General features: G+C 37.1%; 1 protein-coding gene across 2 annotated transcripts in view; it reads right to left on the minus strand.

The window, feature by feature from the left end:
- The window catches only part of AMMECR1 (AMMECR nuclear protein 1), a 103041-nt gene that overhangs the window by 38445 nt on the left and 46117 nt on the right, over positions 1-18479 (minus strand). Inside the window, exon 2 of one of the 2 annotated variants that reach the window (XM_065901196.1) lies at positions 13790-13900. The exons of the other annotated variant lie outside the window; for it this stretch is intronic. Within the exon in view, the coding sequence (XP_065757268.1) occupies positions 13790-13900 (111 nt within the window). The remainder of the gene's footprint in view (positions 1-13789; positions 13901-18479) is intronic. 2 annotated transcript variants of the gene reach the window in all.

Raw genomic sequence — 18479 nt, forward strand, 5'->3', positions numbered from 1 at the left:
TATGACGTAAGCCTACAAATAACACTTAAGTGCCTTGTTTTAGCCTCACTGGCATCCCAAAGACTAAATATGTTACTAATTTCTGGGCTAGCATCCCCAAGCCATCTGCTGGTTTCTCCTCCACTGCATCATTAATTTGCCATGTTGCCATGATTGAGTCTCTGGTATGTTGGACCTTGAATATATGAAATGACTTCTTATACTGGCAAAATTCTTGAAAGCCTATTAAAAAACATGTGACATGGACAATGTACCAACCAACACTGCTATTAAGTTTACAATAATTAACAGGCAGTATATGAATATAAATTTTGAAGGGTATTTTCCTGTCAGATTTTAAAATAACCCTCCTGAAAATAGACTTCCAACGATGTATTACTTGTTTTAGACATAGAAAAAATTTTAAATGGATCGGGGCAAAAACAGAAGATATTCACAAAGCCTATTGTTCTAAAGTTTTTATCACCATTCACCTCAAAATTTAAAAAAGATAATGCACCCATAAAAGACTTGCATACGATTTTAAAAAATACATTTAAAAAATCTTCCCTGTCTTCCAAATACTCAGATCCCCGAATCCCAGCTGCAGTAAGAGAGAGACAAAAACTGGATCGTTTTATTTTTTTTAAACCCTACGATTGTAAGAAATCTAAGTTTGGTAAAACTGACATAGTCCATGACCAAATACATACAATTCTTTCCTGAAATTCCTTTTTTATTACTATAAGAAAAATGTCCATCATGGATATATTTGTCCTTCATTTACATAGCTGTTTCTTGTTTTATAAGTTGCCCTAAGGAACTTCAAGTTGTAAAAATGAAAACTAAGGCAATAAATTTGGCCTGAATCACCTAGATATTTGGAATATGTTTCCTTAATTATAATTTCCAAGGGACAGACTTATTTCTGAGCCCCGAAATGATGTCTCCCTTTTGACTGACTGTTGAGGAGAGCAGAGCCCCTGAAAAGTCACAGATTTCAGTGGGTTATGCCTGACCAGAAACCTAAAGGCTGAACTAGTATTCCATGGAAACTTGCTGATATTAAGTGCGAAAACTGCACAGAGAGAGATCAAAGCTTGGGAAGTGTGTACCCCTGAGAGACTGCTCAATTCTGATGGGACTATGGGAGTTCAGAACACCAAACTGGACTGACAGGATAGCTGTGAAGAAAAAAGGCACATGAGGGAGATATTGCACTGCAGGATGCTAAAAGGAAAGAGAACTCAGGAGAAGTTGAGTAAGACTGGAATGAACAGGCTGACGGTGTAAGGGAGATTTCTGGATTCCTGAGTTAAGAAACTGAGTCCCTGAATGAAAAGTTATTCAATGTTTGTTTGTTCTTCCTGTGAGCTGAGACCAGGGGATACCAGTTGAGTTAGCAGAACAAACAGCTATAAGAAGCTTTCACGGGAGAAGCGGGAGCGATGTTACTGGAGGGGAACAGTATAGCAATGTGGTTGGGAGCACAGACTTTGACAGAATCAGGTTCAAATTCAGGTACTGTCATGTAAATATTAGCTGTCATTCAGCAAGTCACTCAACCTCTCTAAGCCTCGGTTTTCCCTAACTGTAATATGTGAAATACCTTCAACTTCACGTTGTTGAAAAGATTAAATGAGGTAACTTATATAAAATACTTAGGCCAGGTCCAGCACACCCACAAAAATAGAAGTTATTATTGTGCTTAGGAAATATAACTAGTAGTATGTTGGAGGCATGTTTGGAAAAAAATGGAAATCTAAGATATGAGCAAACTTCATATATATATGAGTTTGTGTGTGTGTGTGTGTGTGTGTGTGTGTGTGTGTGTGTGTGTGTCTGTGTGTATATATGTTTTGCTTCGGGCTTCTCAATACACATATCCTACTACACCTGTAGTTTTGGTTGAATAGCTCCAAGGGCATTCTTCACTTTACAGAAATATGCCAAAAACCTGACCCAAGGCAGATAACTTGACGGTGAGATGTTACATTACAAAATGATTATTTTATTACAGGGTGCCTTGAAACTGTATGCTTCTTAACATAAAACTAAAATAAATAAATTTACATACTTTTATGGATCCCTTCTATTGTGGAAATTGTAGTGACAGTCTCCCTGGTGATGTCAGAGGACCTGTGTTCTAACTCCAACACAATTTTGTGTGATAAACTGTTGGGGGTACTAAAAGTTCTAGTGCCAGTTCTATCTCAGAATCTGTGGACTCTCTGGCCCAGCCAATTCCAGAAGTCTAATGTAGGCAGTGAGAGAAGATGCGGTGGCAGCAGCTTCAAAGGTTTCAATAAGGGGCCAGTTAAAATTGTTAAAATTGTTATGAGTGGGTGGATGGGAGTAGAGCTGTGTATCTTACCACTCCTAAACTTCTAAAGACTCAGCCATTACTCAGAGGGCAAGTTTAACCACTGCTGGTTAATGTGGCTTTCTATAAAGGATAAAGTGCTAAATACAGGCAATCTTTGACTCCTGGCACTTCAACTACAGCTATGTGGTAACTGGAGCTGTGGTGGTGGGTTTAGAGGTGTTTGAGAATGAAATGACTACTTAACTGGTAGTGAGTTCCAAGTCAGTGGAGAGATTCAGATAGAAGCTAGATGCTCATTTCTTGGGATACTTTAAAGTACCTGATAGGGGTTGGACTAAGATGACTTCTAAGGATGTCTTCCAGCTATATGGTTCCATGGTGAGCATCAATTCAATCACTTACAGCACTTATAACAAGAGATTGACCTTATGTTAACCTGCTTTCTAAAGTGTACTGGGTACACTGTCCCCTGGCTCAGTCTAACTCCAAGTGGCCTTAAACTACCCCTCTCACTACCAATCAGCATCGGCAACTCCTACCAGCTCAAGCACACTGGCAGCGAGAGAAGTTGACAAAGCTAAGCTAACAGAAGTAGACAGAAAGGGAAAAGAGTAAAAATGGTTCTCAGGATCGAGGAAAGTTGCTACAAAGTCATGAGCCTGGTTTCTGTTGACCTGCTTTGATGTGGCTTGCTAAACTACTGCTGAGAGCAATTTCAAAAGGGAGAGACAAACATGTAAAGCTAATCATTACAATCCAATATATTAAGTGTTATAATAGAGGCCTGAACAAAGTGCTATGAGAACACAGAGACGGACCAGCTTTGCTGGGGAGTGTCTAGGAAATCTCAGAGGAAGTAATGGGCAAGCTGAGTCTTGAAGGATGAGTAGGAGTTGACTGGCTGGAAATGGAGAGAGGTGTGGTTGGCAGAGAAAAAAAAATGTTCAAAGCCAGAGAGACACAAAAGACTACACTTGGCAAGTGGCGAATAACTGTGCATGGCTGGAGTGTGAGGTTAGGGTCTCTGATGCTCTGCTTTTTAAGAAGGATGGGAATAGGAGATGGGGGGAGAGGCAGGGGCAGACAAAGGATGGTGGCACTTCAGAACATTAACTTTATTCTGAGTGAAACACAGGCTTTGAAATGACTCTAATTTTACTCTAGACAAGGGGGGTAGACAGAGGGGGCGCTTCTTGTCTCGGGTATAAGGATTAACAGTAACTGAGGAGAGTTTAGTCATGCCAGTGGGTACGTCTGTGCCCATATCGGCTGATGGGGTAAGTGAGCTGCTCTGAGCAGTAACAAAAGCTATGAAGAGGACGATGCAACAGCATGGGAGGGCACAGATGCTTAGACAGTAGACACACACCTTAGTGAGCTGATACATGAGGCACAGGAACATCTCAATACACCAGAGATGACAACCTTAAAAGGCAGCCTTTTCAAAGCAATGTCTTTTAAGAAGAGCAATTACATTTTATAACATGTCTTTATAACCTTATGAATTTAACAGTCATCCTTTCACCACTGATGTGCTTAGGAGTTGCTTCAGCTGAAATCCACTGTTATCTGGGATGACTCCCATCCCTAGCCACTACTCTTTATTAGAGGTGGAAATTCAGGAAAAAGGAACTAATACACAACTTCTCCAGGCTGCTCTGAGGCCAGGGATCCAACCAGAGATCTCCCCTTTTGTCCACAGCAATTTTCAGGCCTGTTGAAACCCAACCTGTGTTCTCAGTCCCACCGCTACTCCAAAGAGCTCTTTTTCCAATGTCACATTGGCTCTCTTCGGAGAGCTTGTGAAAAGAAACTAACATTTTTAACATTCTCTTAGTTTTCTTTGAGATTCAAAGCAATTATTATTAGACTTACTATTAACTACTTCTGAGACAGCTCAGTTTGGGGTACTCCAAATGTAGCATGTTTCATATGCTGAGACAATGCTGAGGTTTGGGGTGTGGTACTGGATCATCCACATGCTCTTACCTGAGGCCCCTTATAATCCACTGCCCAGGGTCTAGGGTGCAGGCTGTGAGTCAGAGCAAAACAAAGCGAAGTGGTCCAAATGGGGATTAAACCTGTGACCTCATTAGCAGTGGAAGTCTAACCACAGTGTATGGTTATTTACTGCTCTTCATAATATTGCAATGCAGCTCCACTCATTTAAGAGGCTTATTAGCAGCCTTCTCCCTACCTAGGTAAGCAAATCAATCCCCCTTAGCCAAAGAGCAACAGAAGGCCATCTTAGAAGAATGGCTTAGGTTTAAAGCAGCCTGAAGAATTTTTTTTTTGTGTGGTACGCGGGCCTCTCACTGCTGTGGCCTCTCCCGCTGCGGAGCACAGGCTCCGGACGCGCAGGCTGTGGCCATGGCTCACGGGCCCAGCCACTCCGCGGCATGTGGGATCTTCCCGGACCGGGGCACGAACCCGTGTCCCCTGCATCGGCAGGTGGACTCTCAACCACTGCACCACCAGGGAAGCCCAGCCTGAAGAATTTTTAAGAGAGATCCTCTTTCCTCCCATCTTTAGTGAAGTGGTAACCTTTTAAATCAGCTTTGTGGAACATATAAGTCAGTCCTGAAAGTAGCCGGGTATAGGAACGGGAAGTTGAGTTCTGGGCAATCCCTTTAATTAAAGCTTCTGAAGGATTTATTTTATGGCTTTTTCTGATCTTCTCTTTCACCACTAGAAACGACACAAGAGTTGGCACTTCAGTGAATAAATGTTAAAAATGAGGCTTAAATATGGGATATAACCTGCTAACCTAATTTGAATGATGGAGCCTATACTTTCGATATATTTATTTACAAGATAGCTTCGTGAGCTGAAGTAAAATTGTAAAACTAACAGAAAAGTTTTCTGAACATGAGACCAACTGTAAATCTATACTTTATGAATCTAATGTACTCTCTTCACTTTTAAATTTTAAACATACTAAAAATGTACATTTGATATTAACAATAATTAGAGCTACATTCTCAATAGAAGGTGTTAAATACCAATTTTCACCTTTAAAAATCCTTAGCACCTATGAAATTCTTATTCCAGTAGAACTTTTTTTAAGTTACCATTTGTCCATGCCTACTTTATTTGTTATATAGTATGGGTGTTTTAATTTACTTTGTTAACAAGAAGCAGCTCAGAAAATGTAGCTCTTTAGAACAAGACATACTGAATGTTTACTCTTTATTTAAAAAGTGAGAGAGAATGTAAAAAAATCTGGAAATTGTTTCTAAGACAAATATATTTATAATGCAAGATAAAAGGCTAACAAGTGTTTAGGCTTTAAAGGACACCAAATTGTTATCAATAATGAAAAGGAAATGTTTTCCAAAGTCTACTACTTTGGATATCCACGTATGAGGTAGTTGAAAGTTTTGGGGAAGGGCAAAGATCACAGAGGAGGGCTGTTTCTTTTGCCTTTTAAGGAAATCTTTTAAAAAGCATTTGCTCATGCTCATAAAATAATAGCTGAAAATTTAATATTAAACTGCTGCACAAAAACCTCAACATTCAATTATTTTAGAGTACTCAAATTACTAGCAACATTGTCCCCTAGAGTGGTAAGAGTATATTATTTGCATGATATTCTAGAATGAACAGCCGCCTTGAGCATACATTGGTGTGAGCATCTTATTCTTCCAGAACACTAAGATACAAATCTGTTCTCTTGTTCGTTCAGGCCCTAATGACTCAAATACTTCAGACATTTATAAGTAGACCCAATATTTATTTTTTAAATGTTCAGACAAAAGTAAATATATTGTTAAATGCCTATGGTATGATTTTAGACCACATCTAATATGATAATAATTTCATACAATATTTGTGCTCTAACTTATCTTTACCACTTCATCCTTCATCAGAAAAAATGAAGAATATCTCAATCAATGATTCTCAGGAAAGGAAGTAGATATCAGTTTACTGGACTGACACAAAATATGAATTTATTTTAATGGGACAAGAGGAAAGTGGAATCTAAACTGTTAACTTTTAATTTTCTTCATTTGCGAGGCATCAGGCTATAATCCAACTGGTTCTAGATATTCTTTGGTGAAGAGTGTGTGTGTGGGTACTCTGTTTCTGAGGTTTTATTTTTTTCCATAGCAAGTTCATTCCCCCTCCCTTCAAAATATGTGTTAGTAAAATCTCTCAAAACACCCAATACCTTATATGTGGTCACTTTGATAATAATAATTTACACACATCCCTGTAATCTGGACTTTTTTTTTGTCCACATAGGATAAAAACAAACCAAAAAGTGGTATAAAGTGTTCTGCTTTTACTCAAAGTGAAGTAGGGATGGACCAAATAAAATAATTTCATAAATTGCTTTAAATACATTTCTGCTTTTATTACAGATGTAGAATATCTGTTCATCCATTATCACCACCTCTGACTTTTTGGCAAAAGTCACTCTCTACCTAGGACTGTAATTATTTATATAGCTTATCTCTCCTACTACATCATAAACTCCTAAGGCAAAATTTAGACTAGATTTACAGGATGAACTGTTTAAACATAATTAAAGGGAGAAAGAGCAAAGGGGTAAGGTTTAGAGTTAGATGTAAGAATAGGGTCGCAGCCGCATAGCACAGGGAGATCAGCTCGGTGCTTTGTGGTCGCCTGGAGGGGTGGGATGGGGAGGGTGGGAGGGAGGGAGATGCAAGAGGGAGGAGATATGGGAAAGTATGTGTATATACAGCTGATTCATTTTGTTGTAGGGTGGAAACCAGCACACCATTGTAAAGCAATTATACTCCAATAAAGATGTTAAAAAAAAAAAAAAAGAATAGGGTCAATTTCCTGTAGTTTACCCTCTCCTTATGAAACACAGAAACCAAGAGCTCTGACAGGGCAAAAACCCATTTTCAGCTTCTCTCACACCTTCACCTTTTTCAGACGGCATTTTCGGATTTTCTACCCAAAGGCGTTGTGCCTGTGGCTCTTAATCAAAGCAGCATAGGGATTCCAAGTGGAGACTCTGAAAATCTGAAAGATGTGATAAGGAACTAGAATCTGATATACTCACTACACTTAATTTCTGTGGCAGTAGGTGCTATATGAATTCAGATAATTCTCTGTAACTCAGGAGTCATCACCCATACTGGGAATGGTTCTTGCTCTTTGGTTTCTCCTGGCCAGTTTTTGGCCACATCTCTGCACATTAGCACAACCACGGCATAATGAAGGAGTGCATTAACTAGCGGCTGAAATCAAGATTCCAGGACTCCACAGATTATAATTTTAGCTGTGCTATTCTATGGATAATTTCGAGTAAAAGGCATGTAACAATCGAGGTTCCAAACTACACCTCAAATTAAATGCTTATGAAATCTGACAAACACTTAATTTCTCATTTGGTAATTTATACACTGAAACTAACAAATTAGGTATACCTTTTAGGACTCAAGCCATGCCACCTTTTGTAAAAGGCAACAAAATGTAGATTGTAAATTAAGATAAATAATTTTGCATAGTGTTTTTGATAGATCTAATTTCTCTCTCCAAAAAGCATATTTTAGCCAGGAGCCTTGCCGCAGACACTTGCCAAAAACAGTCTGGCCTTAACATCTCCAGAATGAGCTTCGCTGACAAGAGTGTACAGTCAGAAGTGAGTGACTCATGTACAGCTTTTCTTTTCATAAGAAAAATCAATCCGGCTGATATTACCGTGAGGAGTAGGGGGAGCTGGCTTAAACTAATTATTCACAGTGAGCCAAGTCTGGTTACCTAAAATAATCAAGAAAAAGAATAATCACAAAATAGTCCACCCTGAGGCGGAAAATATAATTATGCTGCTTTCGGTGGTTTTAAACTCATACTGCTTTAGAAAAATGCCAGATTACAACACCAAAATATAAAAGCAAACCTGGTTTACAATGAATCTAGTTACCCAAAAGTACCCCTAGCCAGGACCTTTGAAAGTAATAAAGTAGGTCTGTTAGCTATTTGCAGTATCCCAAAAAGCCTAATAGTAAGTGAACATTTGTAACATGTAAACAAACAATCATCCTCTCTCCCTCACCCCCCCCTACACACACACACACACACACACACACACACACACACACACCCTTACCTCACTCTCACACACACAAAAAAACACATCACCTTTTATGTGGTCACCCTATTCCCTAGAAAGAACAAACCTCCCTTACTATTTTCTCAGAATTAAGCAGTGTAACAAAGTGGCATAGCTCCGAATCAAGCTCCAGACACTGCCTGCACCTGCATAATTATTTCACTGCCAAGACGGCTAAGAACAACCAAGTAAAGGGGGAAGAAAGGAAAGGCAGTCTTTTAAGCGTGATGATAGGCCATATTCCTGTTTGATGAAATAAGAAGACATCTATCAATCACTTACATATTCTAGAAAAAGTACTATCAACTTGAATTTACATAAAGAAATAGACCTAATACAATGGAATATTACTCAGCCATAAAAAGAAACGAAATTGAGTTATTTGTAGTGAGGTGGATGGACCTAGAGTCTGTCACACAGAGTGAAGTAAGTCAGAAGGAGGAAAACAAATACCGTATGCTAACACATATACAGGGAATCTAAGAAAAGGTCATGAAGAACCTAGGGGTAAGATGGGAATAAAGACACAGATCTACTAGAGAATGGACTTGAGGATATGGGGAGGGGGAAGGGTAAGCTGGGACAAAGTGAGAGAGTGGCATGGACATATATACACTACCAAACGTAAAACAGATAGCTAGTGGGAAGCAGCCGCATAGCACAGGGAGATCAGCTGGGTGCTTTGTGACCACCTAGAGGGGTGGGATAGGGAGGGTGGGAGGGAGGGAGACGCAAGAAGGAAGAGATATGGGAACATATGTATATGTATAACTGATTCACTTTGTTAGAAAGCAGAAACTAACACACCATTGTAAAGCAATCATACTCCAATAAAGATGTTAAAAAAAAAAAGAGAAAGAAATAGACCTACACTTCACTGGAAAATTATTAACCAAGATTTTAAGGAATTTTCTTTGACTGAGATGTTTGTGTTCATCTATATTAATTGTAATTCTCCTCTTTATAAAACTATATAATCTAAGTACTAAAAAAGAGGAAACAAATTTGTCTTTGCTTTCTAACATGTAAAAGCCACTAATGCAACTAGCTTGATGAGTACTAGAAATTATTCTTTTTCAAGTGGGACAAAGAATATTTCTACCTTGAAGTTTTGACCACTAATAAATACACTAATCTGTGAACTTTAATTTCACCATGGATAAACTTCTATCAATAATTCTGAGCTCTCCATCCTGCTTCTTATTTGCTATAATCTTTCCTGCTTTTACTCAGGTCAAGGAAATAATAGTCTATTTAATAGTTCAATGTGGTAATTCTCACAAAGTTTTCCTCCTACCTACACAGAAACTATGTATTTTTACAATTGGGAGAAATCCTCAGCCCACTTATAAGGTCTTATTCCAGTCTACAATAAATCAAAATTTCAATTAGGAGAACATAAAACTTGACTATGACAAGTATTTTAATTTTAAAACAGTATATTTATACATAAAAACTTAATCCAGGATAGGCATTTCATTTAAAAAGTACCTGGTCATTTTTTACATTTAGGTTTTAGAGATTAAGGGACCACAAACAAACTAGATCGTTATCCTCTATAAAATGGTTAGCTTTTTAAAAAAGAAAGGGTACTCATACGGATTTTTGCGTGCCCATGTTCATAGTAGCATTATGTGCAACAGTCAAAAAGTAGAAGCCACCCAAGTTCCATGCATGGATGAATGGACAAACAAAATGTGGTAGATACGTACAGTGGAATATTATTCAGCCTTAAAAAGGAAGGAAATTCTAACACATGCTACAACATGGATGCACCCTGAAGACATTATGCCAAATGAAAATGAGCGAGTCACAAAAGGACAAGTACTGTATGATTCCACTTTTGTGAAGCACCTAGAAGAGTTAAATTCATAGAGACAAAGTAGAATGATGGCTGTCAGGGGCTGGGGGAAGGGGAAATGGGGAGTTAGTGTTTAGTGGGTACAGAGTTTCGGTTGGGGAAAATGAAAAAGTCCTGGAGATTTATGGTGGATGGTTGCACATCAATGTGAATGTACTTAGGGCCACAGAATTATACACTTAAAATTGGTTAAAGTGGTAAATATTATGGTATGCATATTTTACAATAAAAAATAAAGAGTATAGCTGGGTAACATTATGAAAACGGAATAATAATCTATCTAGTCACAGATGAAGACAGTGAGTAACCAGATATCCTAATTTTTTTTAAAAAAGACACCTATACCTGATGAGTCTTTAATTTCACTGTTTATTTTTTGTTTTGCTCTCTCCTTCCCTTTTATCCCAAATACCCTAAGTTCATTTGATTCCATTTGTAAGTTTTATGATTTATAGGTTTTAAGACCAGACTCCAAGAATCACCAACTATTATGTTCGGAAGAATTGTATTCCTCTTGAAGTCTAATCCATTATTTACGTGTAGCCAAAGAACACAATTTCATACCATACAGTAGTACATTTCTGTAATAAGCATTGTCCTTTTCTACAGTATTAATCCAAGTCAATTTTCTTCTGACTAGTCTATGCAACCCTGAGTTATATACTTTTTATGATCCCATCTATGGATTTTCTGGAATTTAAAATAATGTTCTAAAATTTCAGTCTTAACTGCTAACTAGAATTTTTGAAGAATTATTGACCCATGATTAAACAATTTATAGGAACCTGCTTTCAAGTTCATTATTTTCACCATGAAGCTACAAAACATACATATATTCTCAGAAAATTTTATTTTATCTTATCTTAAATGTAGTAGTTAAGAGCTTGGACTTTGCAGTCAGATGGCCTGGGTTTGAATCCTGTTTCTACCACTAACTAGATGTGTGAGTGGGTGTATTAGTTAAATTATCTAAATCTCAATTTCCTCATTTTTATAATGTGGATATTAATACCTAAGAGTTGTTGTGAGGACCATGCATATAAAGTCTCCTCTGCAGTGTCTGACGTGTAGTAACTTCTTAGTAAATGGTAGCTAGTAATACCACTAATAACAACAGCATGTAGAAATGATAAGCGCCCTATGGGACTGAAAAACATTATACTGCAACTTTTTAAAATGATGCCACAGTTTTGACTCTAAAATGAATCCAGAAAAAAGAGCAACTGTATATTTTAAGACTTGTTTTCTTTGTTCGTCTCTTCCAAATAACTTCATTCTTATTATCATATTAAGCAAAAGAAACGAAGCCAAACAAAAATGAGAAGACCAGGTACATATATGTGTATATACACACACAAACACACATACCTCTCTAATGTGCTGTATACAATTTCAGGAAATTGTAGAGAAACATGGGGAAAAAAGCTGAAAAGTAAACAGGAAGAGCCATAGACTGCACCTGTATATGTACAAATACAAATACAAATGTAGGCAAATTTCTAAGTCCAACTATTTGAATGATTCATTCAGAATCATATTATTGTCAGAAAAAATACACTATAATTCTTTTGGTAATTGCCCTAGGAGACAGATTCGCAAGTCCAGAAAAACTGGATATTTTCATCCCTTTTAATCAGTGTAGGCAAAAGAATTTCATATTTTAAGTAAAAACAAATTGCTACTATAGTTACCACTACTAAGGATTTCTAAAGTATATAATATTTGATACTGGGATTTCTGCCACAATTTCACTTGAAAGTACAAAAGTTTTCTATACTATCAATTCAGGCTCCCCAACTATAAAGAAAAATGGAAATTTTATAACATACTTCTGTTTCTGAAAATGTGCTCCTTGGAGCACTAATGGCATAAGACACGAGGGTGGGAGGATAAAAGGGTTCTGAAGTCAAAAAAGTCTGGGAAATGCTGCATTCCGTATCCCTCAGAGATTCACCACACTATTAACATAAAAGGTTCTGAGAAACCCTGCAGTGAGCAGAGCTGTTTAAATTTGTTTAACTCGTGTTCCCAAAATTTATTTGGCCATAGAACTCTTTTTTCAAGCAATACCAAGGAAGTGGTATTCCTCATAACAACTTATTTTAGGAAATATATAATAAATTGCCTTTGATTAGCTATTTAAAATGTAATTTCATATGCACCTGTCGTGGCAGAATTTGCTGAAGTCCCAAAATAAGTCCATGGTATTTCGTGTCAGGGAAAAAAAAATCTAACACGCCTAGACTTATAACCGTACTATCTTTAGTAAGTTGTAGCTATTTCCAGAATGTGTGTTTCAACCCCCTTTCTGCCTAATTATTATTTAATCAAGTCCAAACACCCCATTTCTAATACCTGTGAAAACCTAAGAATGAACATGACCCTCCAAGCCTTTCCTTTTCTTTCTGGGCTTCAGTGTAAGCTACGAAAATCCTGTGGCTGTGAGCTACATCTTCAAATATAAGAATACTAAACTCAGTTGCCAGCATTTTATTAACTGGTGCTATGAGCAGCATTTGTGCAATTCTATAGTAAAATAATGAATCTTCCACAACATTAATCCTGAAGCAAAGCAGTGACTGATTATTACTTCATTCTCCTGACATCTCCCTAATACTCCTATCAAGTCTGTAGAACAAAGTACTATAATTACTACTTTATCTATTGGAGATTGAGCAACTTGCCACAAGTACCAATAGTCAGCAGGGACCAATTTCTTGTTGGACAGACACTGTGCATATTACAACTATAGAAACTGTATCAGATAATCACCCTGAAATATGAACAAAAACAGGAAATTCCTTTGCTAATAGCTTATTATTTAAGGAATTTTCCTCTTTTGAAATAATTTTGGAACACAATTTGTTAGAAATCTAAACTTGAACCAAAAAAATCTGATGGCATGCTAGATAGCTTTTTGTGAGTTCAGAAATTAAGAACAAAGTCTTAACAACTGTAATGAGGCATTCATTACTTTGTCCTTGTGTTGGATGAAACAAAATAAGTAAGCTGCAATTAATTCTGGGTAAAGTGTGAATGTGAATGATTATGCTGCCAGGCTGTTGCATCACTTTCATCTTAGGTTCTCCCTTCAATTCCAAAAGTACATAAAAGTGTAACAAAATGTGTGAGATGGAATAGACATCAACAATTTTTTTAAAGCCTAACAAAGAAGACACAATGACTATTATTATGGAAATAATACATTTAAGTAACCCATAGATATTTGGTCATTGATTTTCAAGTTATACAAAATAAGATGGCCACTGAAAGGAAAAAAAAAACACTTTAAGACATCTATGGCAGAATACATGTAATCACAGTATTTTATGTTATGATAATATATATCAATAACATTTTATCAGAGACAAGGCAAATGGTCGAAGAGAAGAAAAAAGTCTGACATGAAAGGAGTCAAGAATGTTGACAGTTCAGGAAAGAAAAAGGAGTTAAAGTATCAGGTTCAAGTTTCTTAAGTTTTTTTTCTTTTTTTTTTTTAAATGTAGAAGCAGAGGTAACAAAAATTGGTCTTCACCTGGTAAGTGTGTACTCCCTGAGTCCTGAATGCAAATTCATGGCAGAAAAAGTACCTATGCATCCACGCAATCTTTTGTCTCGACCAATCTTCCATGTTACAAACAGTGGGCTGTAATGGAAGATAAAAATAGGGTAAATCAATCAATTCAATTAAAAGTTGTTGAATATTTACTATATCAAGGTTAGGTGCCTGAGCTATAAAGACCAGAAGACAGGCCCTCGGGGGCTTAGCATCTAGCCCAGTAGGACTGCATTTAGCAACAATTATAGCTATGCTGTATTGAATGTATTCTATATGTCAGAAAGCCCAATAAATGGTTTTAACAGATTATCTATGTTAATCCTCATCAACAACTCTAGGAGGCTGATACTATTACTAACATTCCTATCTCACAGATGAGGCAGTCCCACAGTTAATACATCATGAAGTAGGAACTCAAAACCTGGCCAATCTTGACTACAGAGCCATTACTACCTCATTCCTCATTTAAACCTCAAGTCACTGATTGATTCCTAAGTCTAGTCTAGAAAATCAGGGGAAAAAATAAACAGATTTAATAAATACTTACTGAATGTATGGGGGGGTGTACAAAGCACTGTGAAAGGTGCTACTGGAGATACACAGTTGCCTAAAACATAGTCTTTGCTCTCTGGGAGCCAGTACAGGAGGAGGGCATGTTCACAGCTAACTAACGTACAGGAGGAGGGCATGTTCACAGCTAACTAACCCAAGGCAAAAGGAAGTAAGTGCTATAAGCCATGTCCAAAATGCCATAAATTAAGCTGCTGGGATAGGAGAAAATTTCAGTGAGTTTGTTCATCTTCAGCTTGGCCTAGAAGAACGAGTAGGGTTTGGAGAGGTGAAGGACAACAGCAAATATTAACAAAGTCATACTCTGAAACCAGAAAGTTTATCTTAATTTTCAGATAAAATTATTGCCAATAAATACAATCATCAAACATCAAAATATCAATTATAATAAAATGGCAACAAGAAAATAATTTAGTTGTTTTGACTGTTGTTGTTTTAAGAAGGGTAATATAGTTTTAAATGAAGTTTAATACAGTAGATGTCTGGATTCTGCAGCAAAGCACTGATAGTCTCAATTAATGGTTACGTTTAAAAGCAATTCGTTTCTAAACTGAAGCAACTTTGTCAGATTTTATGAGATAAATTAATTTATACATTTTAGGACATTTTGTAAAAAGATTAATACCCTACAGTTGGGGATGGTTCCTGTTAATATGAGTATTCACAGTATTATTGGTGAAATATAATACATTTCTGCTTTCTAAAAATTAAAATTTTGGGGGGATATACCGTATGTCATATATCTCTTATAATATGCTGTTAAGTTGGAGAACACATTCTTTATTTAAAGTACTCTCTAATCAGTCATCAGCAGTTGGGGAAAAAGTTCAAGTACTTCAATCACCCACCTTGAACATTTAAATTATGCTGTGCTCTGACAAGTAACCACAATGGCAGACAGGTTCCCAAATAAATAATGCAAACCAGGGGACAGTACTAAGAATTACCTCCTTCCAAGAGCCAAATGCCCAGAGGCATTGAAAAAGATGACTAAGTACAAGGCCAAGCTTTGTCAATGTTAGTATTCACATGCTGGATGACCGACACTAAAGGCCCTAAAATAAAAAGCAAAAGGTAAATTCCAGGGTTTTTTGTTTTTGTTTTGCTTTCTACATCATATATACTATCTTATAACTTGAGACAAGATTCTAATGCTCCAGCTGAAATTTTTCTCTAAATGCTCCTGACTAGTAGTTGATCAGGAAGGTAAGTATTAGATGGGATCACTTTCTCACCAATTCTTCTATTACTCATACAAATACTAGTATCCTAAAATTCACACACGTTATCTTTAAAGATGAATTTCACCTCTTCATTTTTCACCTTCTGATTTGGTAGAGTCAACGTCAGCAACCAGTAAATGGACAGTAAGAGGTCAATCCTTGCCCATAGCAATGCCTATACAAAAGAGCTGTGTGTAAGACAGGTCCCTTGGCAGATTCAGAACAAAGTGAATCGTACTGTAACATATATATATATACATATATATATATATATATATCCCATATATATATATATATAAAACATGTCTTTAAAATACCATTGATGGTTTCTCAATAACACAGAACTAAGTTGTATATTCTCTTCCTCAGTGACTTGAGTGGAAACCTAAAAGTATGAGTGAATTCATTTCCTATCAAAAACATGGAAGTCATTTACAAGTACTTTACCTTCAATCCTCTCGTTTAGCCCACTAAAATAGATATGTACGCCATTCTTACTATAATCCTGTCTATTCAAGCGAACATTCAAAATTTGTAGAGTAAATTAAAAAAGAACACCATTAAACACTACACTATGAAATGTGTTGGAGGGCATTCAAACACATAGTGGGAGAAATTATACACAGTTTCTTATCAGGCTATGCTACGACTGATGAAGGGATGATTCACTCAGAGGGTAGGGTGCTAGAGGATAAGCTGCATTTTGCCAGGCACTCATGGCCTGCATCTTGCCAGGCACTCCATAATAAGATGTAAAAGTACACAACACTTTCAGGGACCAGGAAGTAGTCTGCCAGTCTTGATAACTTGTTATTGTCTCTTCCAGATTTAACATTCTATGAATTTTAGGCACTGTTGAGTATATGTTCTCAAGAGCCCTCATGAGAGGTAGAGCAGATACAGAATCATCTGTACTCTCCCTGTTCCTTACCTGCCCCAGGAAACATCCTCTTTGGGGGTTGGTATTGCAGGGAAGTATCTGTGTCAAAGATGGGAGGGATTGCTACTTGACAACCCCACTGTGTTTAGGACAGATGCCTGAAGATGGAAGAAATCAGACTTTTAGTAGACAGAATAAAACTATTCCTTCAAAATCTGGGACTCTAATTTTTCATTTGCAAATGCCCATCCAACGTCTTTTATAAAGAACATGTATATGGAAATTAAAAAAACCCAAAATATCTAAAAGCAATACTTAATGGGGAAAAGAACTTAGGAAGTTAAGCATTTTAAAGTAGACTGAAACAGAATAAACACCACGGAGCATGAGAGATTGTATCTTGTGTGTGATAACTACTTTACACAGGGCAATGATTATGGGAACATTCAATACATATCATCTAAACATAGCAACAAAGGTTTTTCTTTTCCCAACACACAGAGGGAAGAAATAGGCAATTTCACTCTTAAATGTTTTGTTATGAAAACATGTATGAGTTCACAAAAGGACATAAGACATCAGCATAATCAGAGACAGATCAAAGTAGAAAAAGGGATTTGAGCCTGTTGAGAGGAGCTGATTACTCAATGACAAGGAAATAAGGAAAACAGTTCATAGTAAGACAAAAAGTGAATGTTTTTGGAAAATACTTTTACCGTATGGTTTGAGGCTACCTATATATATTGAAGAAACACTACAAACCAGAAAGGGGCTCAAAATGAAATGAAATATTAATGGAAGTGTTTATCTGAAGGCAACCAGACATAGCTTTTTAAGGAATTTTCCCACTTCTGAACAGTTTGTGCCACTATGTTCTGAGAAATGTTTGGAGGAAAGTAAACTCTCTCCATTTTTCCAAGTCTGTAGACAGGAACAGGAAATAACCACCTAATCCAGGTAAATCTTCCCTGCCAACTGGCAGCCAGTACTATCAGGTCAATAGTAGCTCTCAGGGGAAATGTAGTTGCACGGAATCAGCAAAAGTCCAGAAAAGCAATGTAAATCTGAGCGGGATACTCCCCAGTCTAAGCTGCATGCCACTTCCTATGCCCCCCTTCTGAGACTATTCTATTGATGCAGACCAGGAAAGATTAGAAATATGTTTGCGGGAGAGGGGTACAACTATGAAAAAGGTGTATTTACTTAATTTTTTAACCATAACTCCTATCTCCCCTGCCATACCAAGGCAAATACAGGTTAAAAATACGCTTAGACATTAGCAAGCCCCTACTCCGGCAATTTGCTCTTCTTTAGAATGAGATTTGTAGGCGGTAACATTAACAACACAATGTCAATCCCCACCAATACACTAATTACTTTAACAGGGGTATTCAACAAAGTTATTTATATTGTAGGTAGATACAGGAAAAGAGAGAAGTCCTCTAGCTTCGTTCTTTTCTTCTGTCATCAAACAATGCTTGCTTTTCAACTGAACTCAGGTTCCTCACCAACTCTGTTCAAAAAATCCAACTGTATTACTCATAACATCCAACTCAATACCATAATTCCACAGTATCTAGAAGCTCAGAGAAACACAGAAATGGCAGAGTCTTCCCTCCACAGCCAGGTTAAAACCCTTCATGTCCTATTTCAACACAAACAAGCTATATATCTCATTTCCAGACTATATAAACAACTGATTCAATTTGTAAAAATATACTCAATTATGGTTAAATCCTGTATTAGTCTGTTCGAGCTGCCATAACAAAATACCACAGACAAGGTGGTTTAAACAACAGAAATTAATTTTCTCACAGTTCTGGAGGATAGGAAGTCGGAGATAAAGGTTCCAGTACGGCTCTGTTTCTGAGAGCTCTCTTCCTGGCTTGTAGATGGCTGCTTAGTCTTCGCATGGCCTTTCCTCTGAGCTTCGGAAGGAGAGCGAGCATCCACATGAGCTCTCTAGTATCTCTTAAAAGGACACTAATCCTAC

The sequence above is a fragment of the Phocoena phocoena genome, chromosome X (assembly GCF_963924675.1).
Source record: "Phocoena phocoena chromosome X, mPhoPho1.1, whole genome shotgun sequence".
NCBI classification, from domain to species: domain Eukaryota; kingdom Metazoa; phylum Chordata; class Mammalia; order Artiodactyla; family Phocoenidae; genus Phocoena; species Phocoena phocoena.